This window comes from Chiroxiphia lanceolata, chromosome 3 (assembly GCF_009829145.1).
Source record: "Chiroxiphia lanceolata isolate bChiLan1 chromosome 3, bChiLan1.pri, whole genome shotgun sequence".
Taxonomy (NCBI): domain Eukaryota; kingdom Metazoa; phylum Chordata; class Aves; order Passeriformes; family Pipridae; genus Chiroxiphia; species Chiroxiphia lanceolata.
The window spans coordinates 44,848,201-44,861,441 of NC_045639.1; the positions used below are offsets into that span (position 1 = coordinate 44,848,201).

The 13,241-nt window shown below is 39.3% G+C and overlaps 1 protein-coding gene across 3 annotated transcripts in view; it reads left to right on the top strand.

Annotated features, from left to right (window-relative positions):
• Positions 1–13,241, top strand: part of RPS6KA2 (ribosomal protein S6 kinase A2) — a 284,207-nt gene that overhangs the window by 23,585 nt on the left and 247,381 nt on the right. Inside the window, exons 1-2 of one of the 3 annotated variants that reach the window (XM_032682396.1) lie at positions 9,345–9,489; positions 10,158–10,309. The exons of 1 other annotated variant lie outside the window; for it this stretch is intronic. In XM_032682396.1, coding sequence (XP_032538287.1) covers positions 10,262–10,309 — 48 coding nt within the window. In that variant the 5' untranslated portion in view covers positions 9,345–9,489; positions 10,158–10,261. Of the gene's footprint in view, positions 1–9,344; positions 9,490–10,157; positions 10,310–13,241 lie in introns of those variants that run through there. One more of the 3 variants, XM_032682402.1, reaches the window with a different exon arrangement.

Consider the following 13,241-nt stretch of genomic DNA (forward strand, 5'->3'; position numbering starts at 1 on the left):
GAGCTGTCAGAGCATGTCTGTTGGTGCTGTGCTGCCTAAATCACGCCAGAGCTTCCTGAGCTATGGTATGGTCATGCATTTTGATAAAATGTCTTTGACTTAGATATATTTGAAAGTGTAGACGATCATTTAGAGAGACAAATCTCTTACTTTCTGGCTATTCTACTGAAGGACTCTTTAATAAGAACAGCATTTATTTGGGGCACTGGATTAGGTTTCCAAATATAAGTAATTTCAACTCCATTGTACAGTGTTACAAACCTTACCTCATCAGTACAGGTATTTGATCACTACCGAGCATGTAGTGGCATTTATGAAATAAGAGCAAATATTAAAATATACTGAGAATACTCTCAGAACTTGTAATTTCCTTCATTTCCACTGATCAGTGCAGTACAAAGTGAAGAGTAAAATGTGATTGGGAATCACCTTATGATCATTTTCAAACATGTGTGTGGGTTTTGGTAATCAGGTAAACAATGCATGCACGTAGAGAAGCATGGTGTTAAGGACTAATTGATAGCCTGCAGCCTTTTGTTGTCCTGTTGCTCTGTTCATACCTTCCATTCCCTTCTGCCTCCAGCAAGGGTTGTTTCTAGTAGTGTATATGGGAAATTTAAGGAGACTGGGAGAAGGACAGGGAAGATTTATGGACCTGGTTATTTTCGTTCCCTATGCTCCTTAACCCCGTCACCTATATTGTCGTGTACATAGAGTAGCCTGTCTTTGTTTTCTTCCGAACTTAAGTGTAGGCATTGACTACAGCAGAAATAAAGTAAGGTTATCTCATATCTCAACTAATGTGAGTTTTGTAACCAGTATGCACATTATAGAGTTCTGAATAACTTGAGCTTATTTAAAGGAGGACCAAAATCTCAGCAAGGCCATGAATCATAACGTACCTTTTGAGGATAACCTGATTTTTGTATGGGGGGGCTGGGGGGAAGAGTATGGATTATTGTTTGTGTGAAATATCTCTAAAAACGTGTTTTGACTGTTGGAAAGATTTGCAAATGACTAAGCTAAACACCTTTTATAGCTGCTGTGTATTGATGTTGCTTAGAAAGACTTGTAAATAGAAATCAACTTGAAGGTGGCTTGCATATATAATATAGATTTAGAGAAAATACATGGAGCTGTTTTACCCTCAAAAAAGTGTAATAAAGAGAGAAAAGTCTCAATCAAACCTTGACCACAGTGTCCAAATTCACAGCAGAACTTGAAATGAATTCCTTAAAAACGTCAGCTGTAAGACTCCTTAAGCTTTATGATATACTAAGTTTCAAGAAATAAAATAGACTTCTCTTCTTAAAAAGCTGTTCTCCTTTCCCATTCTGTTACTTCTACACCTAGAACTTTTCCAGCTGTGATGCAGCACTGTTTCTTTTTTCTGTTTTTAATTGCAGAGGACTTATATATAGGTATAAAGGTAATGCAGTCATTTCTTTGTTGAGAGCATCTCAAAGGGTAACTTGGGTTCTTAGGGTAGCGGGGAGACTGTGGAGTAAGATAAGACACAGGTACCCAGGAAATACCAGGCAGTGGAAGGATTTCAGGAAAATTTATTCCGAAGTTGAGAATACTAGCCCTACACGGGAAAGTTCCTAAAAGTGCTTGAACACTGGGCCTAAGAAAGGCACACCCCTCTGATCTTCCTTAGCTTTTATCATCACTGCCTCCCCTTGTGCACGACTTCCCCCCCCTCCCCCCCAAATGCAGAGGCCCATAACATCTGTGAGGGTTTATCTCTCCTCATACCAGAGAGAGAGACTGAAAGCCTCTGGAATGCAGGAGGGAAAAAACCATCCAACTATCTTTGAGAAAGGTTCTTCTTAGGTAGGAAAGTGTTCTTAAGCGAAACAAGCTCTAACCTCCTCTCTATAAATCTTCCAGAAAGGGTATCTACACTTGCAGAGACAAAGCAGGTTCTGTGGAGAAACCTATTTCCTTGCTTCTATTGCAGTAGTCCTTGATATCAGTTCCCCAGGAAACTGCCTTTCTGTTGGGTGTTTGGGAAGGTGTAGGGGGAGAGTTGTTTATGTGAGAATTTGTTTTAAAAGCTTGAGCAGGATCTGCCAGGCAGTGATGTTTGCTAATTGGAACAAGAGGGGAAAGTCACATGCAATTGCTGCTACCTGCAGTGGGCACTTCCGAGACCAAGCTGCTGTGGATTTTGGCATAAATTATTTTGGAAAGGCAGTAGAGTTCTGTTTTCCAAGATCAATGCTTTTGACTTGGTGCTGTGTGTTCGGTATTATCCAGAAAACAGCATCGCCTGTGGTCTGCTTCCTTGTTTATCCCTCAGAGTGGCTCTTCAGGCGCTGGAGTTGGTACATGAGGACAGAAGAGAAAAAGATGATAGAATCATGCCTCTGAGCTTTTGAAGAGTGGGAGGGGAAAGAAAGAAATATTTCTGCAATCCAAACTTCCTGATAAAATGTGCTCAGTGGTTTTTTTTAGCTACGTGTTTGAAAAAAGAGCCAGAAAACAGCTCGTATTGGAATTTTTGTGATCTAAGTTATGAATGATCTCTAAGAGAGCAGTCTCAGTTCTTTGCTGTGTAGCCCCAGAGAGCTTAAACAGATTTGCAATAGCCAGTTGTCTGGAGTAATCCTTTCAGCATCATAAAGGAAAGAATTCAGTGCTCTATGTAACAACCTCAAATGATTTAGAGGCAAAACTTAACAAAACCATCATTTTTGGTTCTTGAGTATGCAGATCAATAACACCACGAGCAAAGACTTTTGGATGCAAAGGGGCAAATGCGTATCAGAAGCTGCCGTGCTGCCCTTGCTCTGGGTTTGCTGGTAGGGTTGCAAGAAATGGTATTTGAGTCCTAAAGCAGTAGTTTTTGTTGCTGCTGTCATGGCTCAGTCCAGCGGCCAGACTTAGTGGAACATTCTCCTTGTTCAAGAGGCCTTGTGTCAGGAACTGGGCTTCTGCACATTGCACGGGAAGCTTGTAACAGACAGCAGAGCTGGTGGACCTTCTCTCTGATAATCAGGGCCAGAAAGTATGTTCCCAGTATAGATGTGCAGCATTAGGGTTACTGGAAGTTGTGTTAGAAACTGCTGATCTTAAACACTTAATCTTTAGGGTGTCCAGATTCATACTGAGAAATTTTTTTAGAATCTCATTTTTGAGCACAGACAAGTACGGCTGGATTTGATCCAATATTTATGGATTTATTGACCAATTTTTGAAAGGGGTCAGATAACCAGGGAAGAAACTGGCTTGTATTAAGCAATTCTCCTGGTATATTGTAAGCTTGTCTATATGTAAATCAAAACAGGAGGTAAAATGGAAACCTGTCAGTTACAGGGACTAACGTTTGGTTAGAATTGCTGATAAAATAGTTTAATGTTGTTTTTACCTTTTTACCTGTGTGAGTTAAAGCAAGAAGGTGTTTTATCTTTTCAAATTTGCATTACTAAGGAAAGTAGCAAGGTAACTTAAATAGGTGTAGAAAAGGATACCTGTAATACCACCTACCTTTGTATGGAACTCTTTAATATTGGTTCCAGTGAAGAGTAACACTATACTGAAAGAAAAATCTGAGCTATATTTTTCTTTAATATAAGATACTGTATAAATGCTATATATGCAGAACTAAATATAGGCACAGGATGCTTTATTCCTTCAGTCTTGCAGAATTTGCTTATGGCTGGCTTCTCTTGGGAGGCTAATGCCATCTTTCCCATTAGAGTTAGTGTTAGATGGGAACAGGCCTGCTAAGAACTGTGTAGTTCATAAACAAAAATAATACAATTAAATAATTAAGAAAATGTGGTTCCTTCTGTTGGTTAGATCAGAAAGATGAGGTAAGCATTCATCAATGAATGATGCATCTTTCATTTAAATTGCTTAAGCAAAGCCTGTAGCATATAACAGTGCACAGATTTGAAAAGGGCAGATAGCCATGTCTGGAAGTAAACGTGTTATGCACATGATTTTTGGAGGACTTGTTTGTTTGTTAGATGTTGCATTTAGCTGAAAAGATTGTGAATAAGCAGAGACTGTGTTAGGTCTGTTCACTGTCACATTGAATAAAAAGCAATTATCTACCATAGTAACCATGACAGAATTCAGAATATATTCAGACACACGTAAATACCTAAAAATAATGCCAAGTACGTCTTTAGTCCTCAGTGTTTTTCTTGATTAAAATAAAACCAAATCAACAAAACTGCAGTAATTCAGAATTATAGCTGAAAGTCTACCTTTTACCTTTGCTGTAGTGCAGCTGCCTTCCAAAACCGGGTTAGGTATTAAAAGGCGTAGAAGTGTCTTTTCAACGTAAATCTAAATTGTTTAGATTGAGCTACACTTTAAAGATTAGATGACTATAGAGTCTGGGATGATTATGTGTTATCTCAAAGGAAGGAAGTCTTTTGAATTTTTTAAGATCTCTTCGAAGTATTTTAATTTGCTTATGTAGAGGAAAACCTTGCAGCTTTTGTGGATGTGAGTGCAGAAATAAAAATGCAGCCAAATAATTACAGTATGAAAAATGAAATTCTAAGTTAATGCTGTTTGACTCTGGAAATCTCCTAGGCAGAAGTTCAGATACCAAGAAATGATGCAGATCCTGGAGTAAGAATTGTTAGTTCTGAAAGTAATATGCTGCTTGGTAATGCATACGCTGAAATTGCAAGGTTTTTTAAACTGTATGGCTTGAGAAGCTCCAAGTTCCAAAACTAAGCTTGCCCTTTTTTAGCAGAAATTATTGAGAAAGATACTAGGGGCTTCAATTTATGTTTCTGCTACATGCATCCAGGTGGGTTTTAAGATGATTTCACCATCCTGTTTTTACAAGTGTCTTTGGATTTTCTGCACCTTACAGAATATACAATATTCCTAAGGAATGTTCTTTTTAGCTTTTATCAAAATGGAACCCAAAGGCTTCAAGCATGTAACACACCAAAGAATGAGCCCCTATTGCACTGCTTGTGTTCCCCAGTTGCCAGTTTTGGAACCTTTTCTTGAAATGGGACTTGGAATCATCTTTTTGGTGGTGTTTTGATAGATATCCTCCTGGTGCAGGATGCTTCTCAGAAAACTAGTCTGTAATTCTCTCCCATCAGTCTGAACACCTGATGGCTAGAATAATCTTCTAAATGCTTTTAACGGGTCAACTGCTTACATTCAGCTGTTGGTTTATCTCAGCGGCTGTCCTGGGTCTGTATTTTTCTCCTGACCAGTATTTTGACATACCTTGCACTTCTGTAGCATTTTCAGTGTGCCTCTTCAGTTGGACTTGGACTTTCTCATTGGTGCATAGTGGCACTAGTTCTCACTGCAGCTGTCACTTGCCTGTCATGTTTGGCTCTCCCTTAAATTCAAACCTCTGCATCTAAGTGTGTTCTGAGTTCTCTGAACCTCCTGTTTCCTTGGCTTGACTTAGACCTTACCACTTCCTGGAGGTTAAGCACATGTGCCTCTCTAGGGGTGGAAATTTGAAGCAATGTTTGATAGTGTTTGTGGTACTTAGGCTCCTGGAGAATGGGACAGCAAGAGGGCAGAGGCTCGTAGTAAGGAAATGATGCAAATGGAAGAAACATGATACAGGTAGAGATGTATCATGTTAGATTAGATATCTGCAACTTGTGTGAAATAATATTTATAGTATAAGAACTGGAGATGGAGATTTGGGAACAACTGAAGACTGGAAAAAATTCTTCTCGTAACACATTTCTGTGTATCCTTATATGCACACTGACTACTCAAGCATCCTAGTACTACTATTAGGGAGGTAGCTTGATCATGAAATGATTTTAAACTGATTAAAGTAGCTGTTTCAACGTGTGTTCCATTCTTAAACATAGGAATTATCCCCTTGGCATTATTAGGAATGAACACAGTGTTTCCTATCAGATTGTCCTACTCATCTCATGGCTAGGCTTCGCAAACGAAGATTTGAGAATTGTCCTACTACACTTGCTGTTTAAGGACACCAGTGGCCCAGGAGATGCAGCATCACTGGTGTGCTGCTAACCCCTGTCCTTCCAAATCTGGAGCTTTAGTTGCAGATTCTCAAAGGGAAGACAGCAATGCCCATGATCACTGGTTCCTATGGCATTGAATCAAACTCGGCATTGGCATGCTCTATGAATACCTCCATGTGTATCTGTATATAACATCTTTGTGTGCAACCTCTTTCTGTGTAGTTTTCTCTAAAAACTATTCAGAGGAAATAAGTCTCCAAATGATATAAAGAGAACATAAGTGACAGGCTCTTTCCTGCGCTTGGCTGAATCTCATACAATGTACTTAATTAAAGGTGCGCAGTGACAGGCTGCGCTCAGCAGGCGGTGCTGGGTAGTGTTCAGAGTCCTGGACGTTGAGTTAGTTTCTTCTGTAGCACAGGGTTTGAAAGGATCAGTGAGATACTGAGCGTCTCAGTGCCTCTTTCATTCTCCTGTAAATTCTTGCCCCTGTATAAGCACCTTTTTTAACTTTGAAGGGGTTATTTTTAGGGAGCAATGCAGACCTGTTATCTTCCTCCTTGTGCTGACAGCACAGCTGAAGGCTTCGGCTGGAGCTGGAGTGTCTGTATTACAGCTTCCTCATTTGAGTCAAAGATGAGATCCAGCCTAGCTCTTGCCTTTTAATCTGTTGCGGGGCTGGGCTGGTGTCTGGTGACGCATTGAGCTAAGCTGGCTGCAGTGAGTTAATAGAGAAGGCAAAAGGTGTCAAGCCCCTGCAGAATGGCTCAACTGCTTGCAACACCTGACCTGTATCCTGAATGCTGAAAAAAAGATGATAAAGCTTCCTCACAAGAAATTGCAGAAATTTTTCCTTAAAAAGGTAAAATACTTTTTTTTTTTTTGCTTGCTTGCTTTAGTTAGGTTGATGACCAAGTTTGACAACTGCGTTGTTTTTGTGCTGTTAGCCTTGTGATTTCTTTGCACTGAGATGGCTCGAACTGTTCTCTCAACGTAATATTGTTTTTGACTTGTGGTCTGGGAGACAATGAAAATCCAGCGGACTTGAGCAGCATGCTACAGGGGTTAGTTCGATCACAGATACAGTTTACAGGTTCTGTCACCCTCTTGTGTCATGATGCCTTTTAACATTGCTCCGTGACTCAGTGGCACTGTATATTCCAAATCTGTGAAGCAATTTATTACTAACTTTTTGCAGTGTATGAGAGAGAATGCTGCTCATTGACTGACTGATGCTCATTTTAAAAAAAAGTTGGTATTAAAAGATATGTGTATATGTTACATGTGGGCTGTGTATTTGTACTGTTTTCAAATATACCCACACAACTCACTAGAGATATGGAGACATCTAATAGAAAACATAGTATACTTTCAGGTAGAACTCTGTTTAAAACTGCCTGAGTTTAAACTGGGTTTAAAACTACCCCTAGATCATACATGTCTGTGAAGCACTATACCAGACTAAGTATTGAGTGCTGTGGTAATTAGCTATCTGAAATAGCATTCTTTAATATCTGCATAATCTGTGGATCCTGTTTTGGTAATATATAAACATTTATCCCATACATTATGAAAACATACAGTGTTGTTTTTCTTTCCCCCCTTCTCCCCCTCCTTCTCGTCTTGGCTACTCACACACACAGTTTATTAGTGCAGAAGTGCAGTCTGTTTATTTTATAGAGTATCTCAATTTTCATGCAAGGCATTTGCAGTTGTAGTCAATTGGAATTTTGCATTTTCACTATGCTGTATAATTTCACGTATGAGATTTCATACTGATATCAGCAGTATGCTGTTTCAAAATAAAATATTTGACTTGGTTTGTATACTAATTAAAATAGTTTTAAAAGGGTAAAAGAATAGGCAGTTAGGTTTCAGTGCAAGTTAGAATCTGGCACAGAGTTCACTAATTTTTGGAGCATTTGCAGATGGTTGGTTGTACCTCTCTGGAGTAAATTTTCAGTATTTAAATGTTGACATGACAGCTGTGCTGTTGAACCGTCATTTTAGGGTTTCTTATGTTGATTGAAAAGAACTTTCCCTTTTGCTAGTGTATATATTCCTTAATGCTGGCAATATCTGATCAAATGGTCATAATTCCACTAGGATATAGTAACAACTGTGGATTTTCTGTTATACCCTTGAATATAGGACTAAAAACACCCAATTGATTAACATGGATTAAAGTGTGAGAGAAAAAAGAATTATGCTGGATTTCATTTTAGTGTAGTTGTTGGACATTTATTTAATTGAGCTACTAGTTTGAAGTGACGATGTGAAGGTGGGTGCAACCAAGGTGGTGTTAAGCGTAAGTTATCATGAAAATAGCAGTATGTCATTGGTAGTCTTGGGAGTCCCATAGGAACCTGTTCTCTCAAAAAGATGTGTCTGTGTGGTGCCAGACAACAGAGACATCAAATATCATTCATGTTCTCGCCTGTGTTGATGGTTCCTGTTATTTCTCTGGAGGTGGATGGAGTATTTTCAACAAACCATGTTCTTACTTGTGGTAATGTGTAAAACAAAATTGGGGAAAACATCTGTAACCCTTTTAAGCTTACTTACGGGTTAGTTTGTAGAGGCCTTTTTCTGGATGCTAGGAAAGGGAGGCACTGTGAAACAAGTAGCTAGATCCTGCCCTATGCTACATATGCATACTTCGGACTTGAGTGACTGCATGAACGTATTAGGACAGAAACTTGACTCAGACTGGTGTTCTGCCTTGGTTTGAGTCACAGGAATTAGTAGCATATGTCATCATAGATTGCTAGTTAGTGTTGAGAATTTTTTTCTTCCTCTTAAATGACTGTTGCATGAGAGCAGGCAGTGTTGTGGTTAAAAAAAAAAAGAAAGTAATCTCAAGTAGCTGGAAGGTGAATTAGATGAACTGTGTCTTTGAGGGGTGGCTAGGAAGAACTAATAGATACTTTCCGAGGGGTTTTGCTGTGATAAATGTGGAATTAATGATTTCTTCCTTTATGTGGCTGCTGTCACAGCAATATCTTTTTGAAGCAAGTTTTGGGAAGGACCCGTAGGTACCTTCTTGCTTTTGTGAATATAACTTTCCTGTGGTCTATCTGATGGCTAGCCCGTGTGGTTATTTTTTAGATGTTGGTGCAATTAAGTAGTTAGAGGAACATGCTTGTAATTTTGCATATGGAAGAATGCTCCAAATTGACAAGTGTTTTAAAATAAGTAGATCAGACCTTAGCATGGCCCTGTATTTTCTGGGGAAAGAGTATCTACTGAAGAATGACATCAAATTTGATTATTGCAGTAAATATCTCCTTCAGAGCTTCCTTTTCAATTATGTACTAAAGCAGCAGGTGAACACCTTATCAGATGTTACTTGGCTTGCTATTTGTGTAGGCACCAGCAGCTCGTAGACAAGTGAATGATTCTTTTTGTGTATGTGAGGGGTGGTTTCAGAGTTGAGCCTTTAGTGGTTGTATTGAAAACATGACTAACATGTTGTGTTTCAAGTTCCCAGAAGTACACAGTGGTTCATAAAAGAACTTTTTTCAGGACCAGCAAGAATTATTTGGTAAGAGTATATTTAACAACTGTGTTGCCTACTGAACCTGAAAGGACTGTTGTCCTTCCAAAACAAGGACAGCTGTGTGTGTCCTTCCATGTAAATTTATCTGTGCTACTCAGTTTCTTCTGAAACCTTTGTCTGAAACAGGTGTTTTTCCGGTAGTGCTATAACACTGAAATAGTATGCTTTACAAAATTATTATACATGGAAAATAGAATATCACATAAGGTGTTTGATTTAAGAAATGGATCTGAAAATGATTGCTTGTAGTGAACTATAATTCAGTAATTGAGTCAGCATGAAAATAAAAAGCAAGTGGAAAACATTTTGATTTGAATGGCATTCTGGCAGAGAAAAATAGATTTTATTAAAAATAGGTAATTTAAAGTTTCACTATTTGAGCAAGATGTAATCTCTCCCAATAAGACAAAAGCACTTAAAGCAAAACAATTAAGACTTCAGCTGATGCACTCCTTTACAAGGATCTGGTGCTATAAATGCTGTTTATATGATTTATGGAAATGCATATCTTCTTTGTAGCATTAAAAGGGAGGATCTTTAATTTTTTTCAGTATTGTGAAAAACAATTTGGTAATGACTGCAGTATTGGCAGAATATTGCTCTGTGGTAGCTTGTGATAAATGTCTGTGCCTTTTCACCATTGCCACCAATAGAAGTTTCTGTCCTGAAGGAATATGTGACTGAGTCACTGATGCAAAGGGGAGCAGAATGAAAAGATACCTACCACCAAAGGAATCTGACAATGTGGATCTGTTAGATGTCTTTCTGTACTTTTGCACATGGGAGAGTCATACACATCAGCAAGGTATTTTGTGATCTTCATGATGTTTATGGTGTTCGTTCATATTTTTTTAAAACAATGTATTTCATGCACATGTCTATAAAACTGTGTGCTTGTCATATGTGTGCTTGTCTGTTGTGTTCCCAAGGACCTAGCCAGCTTGAGTTCAGGGACTGCTCTATCTTTGGTGATGCTGCCAGTTCAGTTTGGGTGGGGGGCTTGAACCCTTTATAATGGAAGGATTTTCAAATAATCTCCGCCCTCTTCCTGTAATATTCAGTGTCACAGTTCCTGTCCTTTATGATGACGGTGGTCAGTACAGGGTCAGCTCTTGGAAGCATGAGGAATTTTAGTGGTCTTTAACTGATTTGCATATTACTATGTGACTGTTGCAGGGCCTCTGTGTTAAGGTGCCTAATCTGGTAAATAGTCTGCTTCTGCCGTGACTGGGACAATTTTAAAGAAAGATAGAGATAGTCCTTTCCAAATGTGTTGGAGAGTGTGAAAGGCAAGAGAAATAATTTGAGGAGCTCTTTCAAATGCTTTGTTTTCTAAATAAACCACTAATAGCGGTGTGTTTGCATGTGTGTGTGTGGAGGGTTTTTCCTATATCTGGTCCAGAGAAGGTACAGGTTGCCTCAGTTGTTAGCTGGAGCCAGCCTCAGAACAGATAATGTTTAGCTCTGATCACTTCAAGCAAGTAATTGCATAGAGAGAAATGACTGTCAAACTAACACTTGGAGCAGCTGTTTTCTGGAGAGAGAAAAGAAAAAAAACCTGGATATGATTTCTGGTTGGGCTTAAAAGGAAAAGTTGCAAGCAGGAGCAGTCTCCTCCTCTCACTGTTGATGAGAGGTGATATTCCTGGTCATTTAAAAACTTGCCTACTGCACCTTCAGAAGACAAGTCTTGGACTCGTTTCTGTGACACTGGCAGTAATTAAGGCTCTTGGAGCTTTTTGGCTGCCATGTTGTTACTGCACTGAGTGGCAGAAGATGCAACTGTGTGTTTTGCTGGTAGTTTATTTTGAAAGATTGCAGGGGGAGCTTTCTAAAGCATACTAGTTTCCTAAAGTTTCCAAGACATTAACAAGACAAGTATACTTTTGGATGTGTAGTACTTGTAGCTTAAGTATCATGTTCAGTTTTTGGTGTCAACACAGAACAAAGCAGACTGCTCACAAAAAAGGGAACTTCAAGTCAAGGCAAATAGTTTTAAAAGGAAAGCAAGAAAATTCCGAGTTTAGTGTGGCTATAGTTGTGTATCATAATATATATACATATGTAGAACTAATGTAAAGACAAATAATATGTTTATACTGCCTTTCAGTTGTGTATAAAACACTGCACAAGTCTTTTACATGTTACAGCCAAGGAGTTGTATCTGTATATAGAAGGAATATTAAGATTGAATATAAAATACTCCTGAATTTAAATTGCTTGATGCTCACTTTCAAAATTACAATGGAAGCTAATCTTTACACTTCTGTTTTGTTCTTTTCTCATGCAACAAGACCTGTACATATTTCTGCCCTTTATATTGGTGTCAGTGTTGCAAAGGAGTGCTTTAGTTGAGGGAAGTGAGAAAAGGTTTGCTTTAGAGCTAAGCAACATTATGTATTTTTCTTCTCACCTTATTCTCAGAAATAGCTGAACTAGTCAAACTTGAAAGTTTGCAAAAGAATTGAGCCTGAGGCAGTCTTCTGGCATGGAAAACTCCAGTCTGAATAGACTTGATTTGGTAGAAATAGAAGCAACTGAAGCATAATTCTATGATGGGAATGTGTTGGTAAATTCAACAGGAGGTGGTGCTTGTGGAGATGGTGCAAGAGCCACAGCACTGAGTGAGAATGCAATTCAGTTCTTCAGCACCGTCTTCACTCCATCCTCCGCCCTCAGGTTGAGTGACTTGAGCAAGGCCATGCCCAATTCTGTGAGCACAACTCAAAAATGTCTACTTATACACACCACTTACCAGTGGGACAACTACTGCTGTCCATGGGTTGTCTAACTGGATAGCAAATGAAAATCAAGCCCAGTTTGAGAATTTGTATGTAGTGAATGTGCATCAGTGCAACTTGGGTGGAGTTGTGTCGGCTTGTCGTTAGCCACGCGTGATATAGCAATTGTTTTAAGGCCTAGAAAGAGCAGGGAAGCATACGGACAAGAAACTTTTTATTTCTGTGCTTGAAGTAGAGGAAAAATAGGTTGCTTTTAGGCAGTGATCCTAATGAGGGGTTTGGAAGGAATAGCAGTAGTTATGTGCAACAGATTGATATGTAATATGAAAAACTCTGTGAATTTCTGATATGAGTCAAGGAAGTAAAATATCTGATGTATTTTCTGAGTCCAAAGGCTGAATGGGGCTGACCCACGATTCCTTACTAGCAGGCTTTCTTCTGCCCCCTAATTAAAAAAACCCAAACAAATAGAAAAACAAGTAAAACAAACAAACAAATAACCCCCACCCAAAACCTGACAGTGATGCAGGAGGACCTGTGGAAATGCCAGCAAATTTCTACCTCCTAGATGTACCTGTTGACCTCCTATAAATTGCTTATGCGGAGCCTAATACTGTCTTAACACTTCAATAAGCTTTTGATCTAGCTTGAGACAGACCTTGGTACTGCTTTGAGAAAAGTTGTACAGTTTTGGCCAAGGAAACTGCCTAAAGCTGCTAAATGCTACCAAGTGATCCCTGTTTCCAGCCTGCCACAACTCTTCTGTGTTCCTTACTTGCAGCACAGCTTGGGCTGTGCTGCCAGCCTGTTGTCTGCCTTGCTCTGCTCTGCTGGGCATCTCCCCTAGCCATGACACACCATTACCTTCCTGGGAGTGCTCTCTTCTGGGGAGAGCAGGACCTCACTGTATGGGGATGTGGGTGTGCTCTCAGTGGACACTGCTTTTGCCTCTCTGGCTGAGGAAAAGGACTACTTGATCTGTCTCCTGCAGCTTAT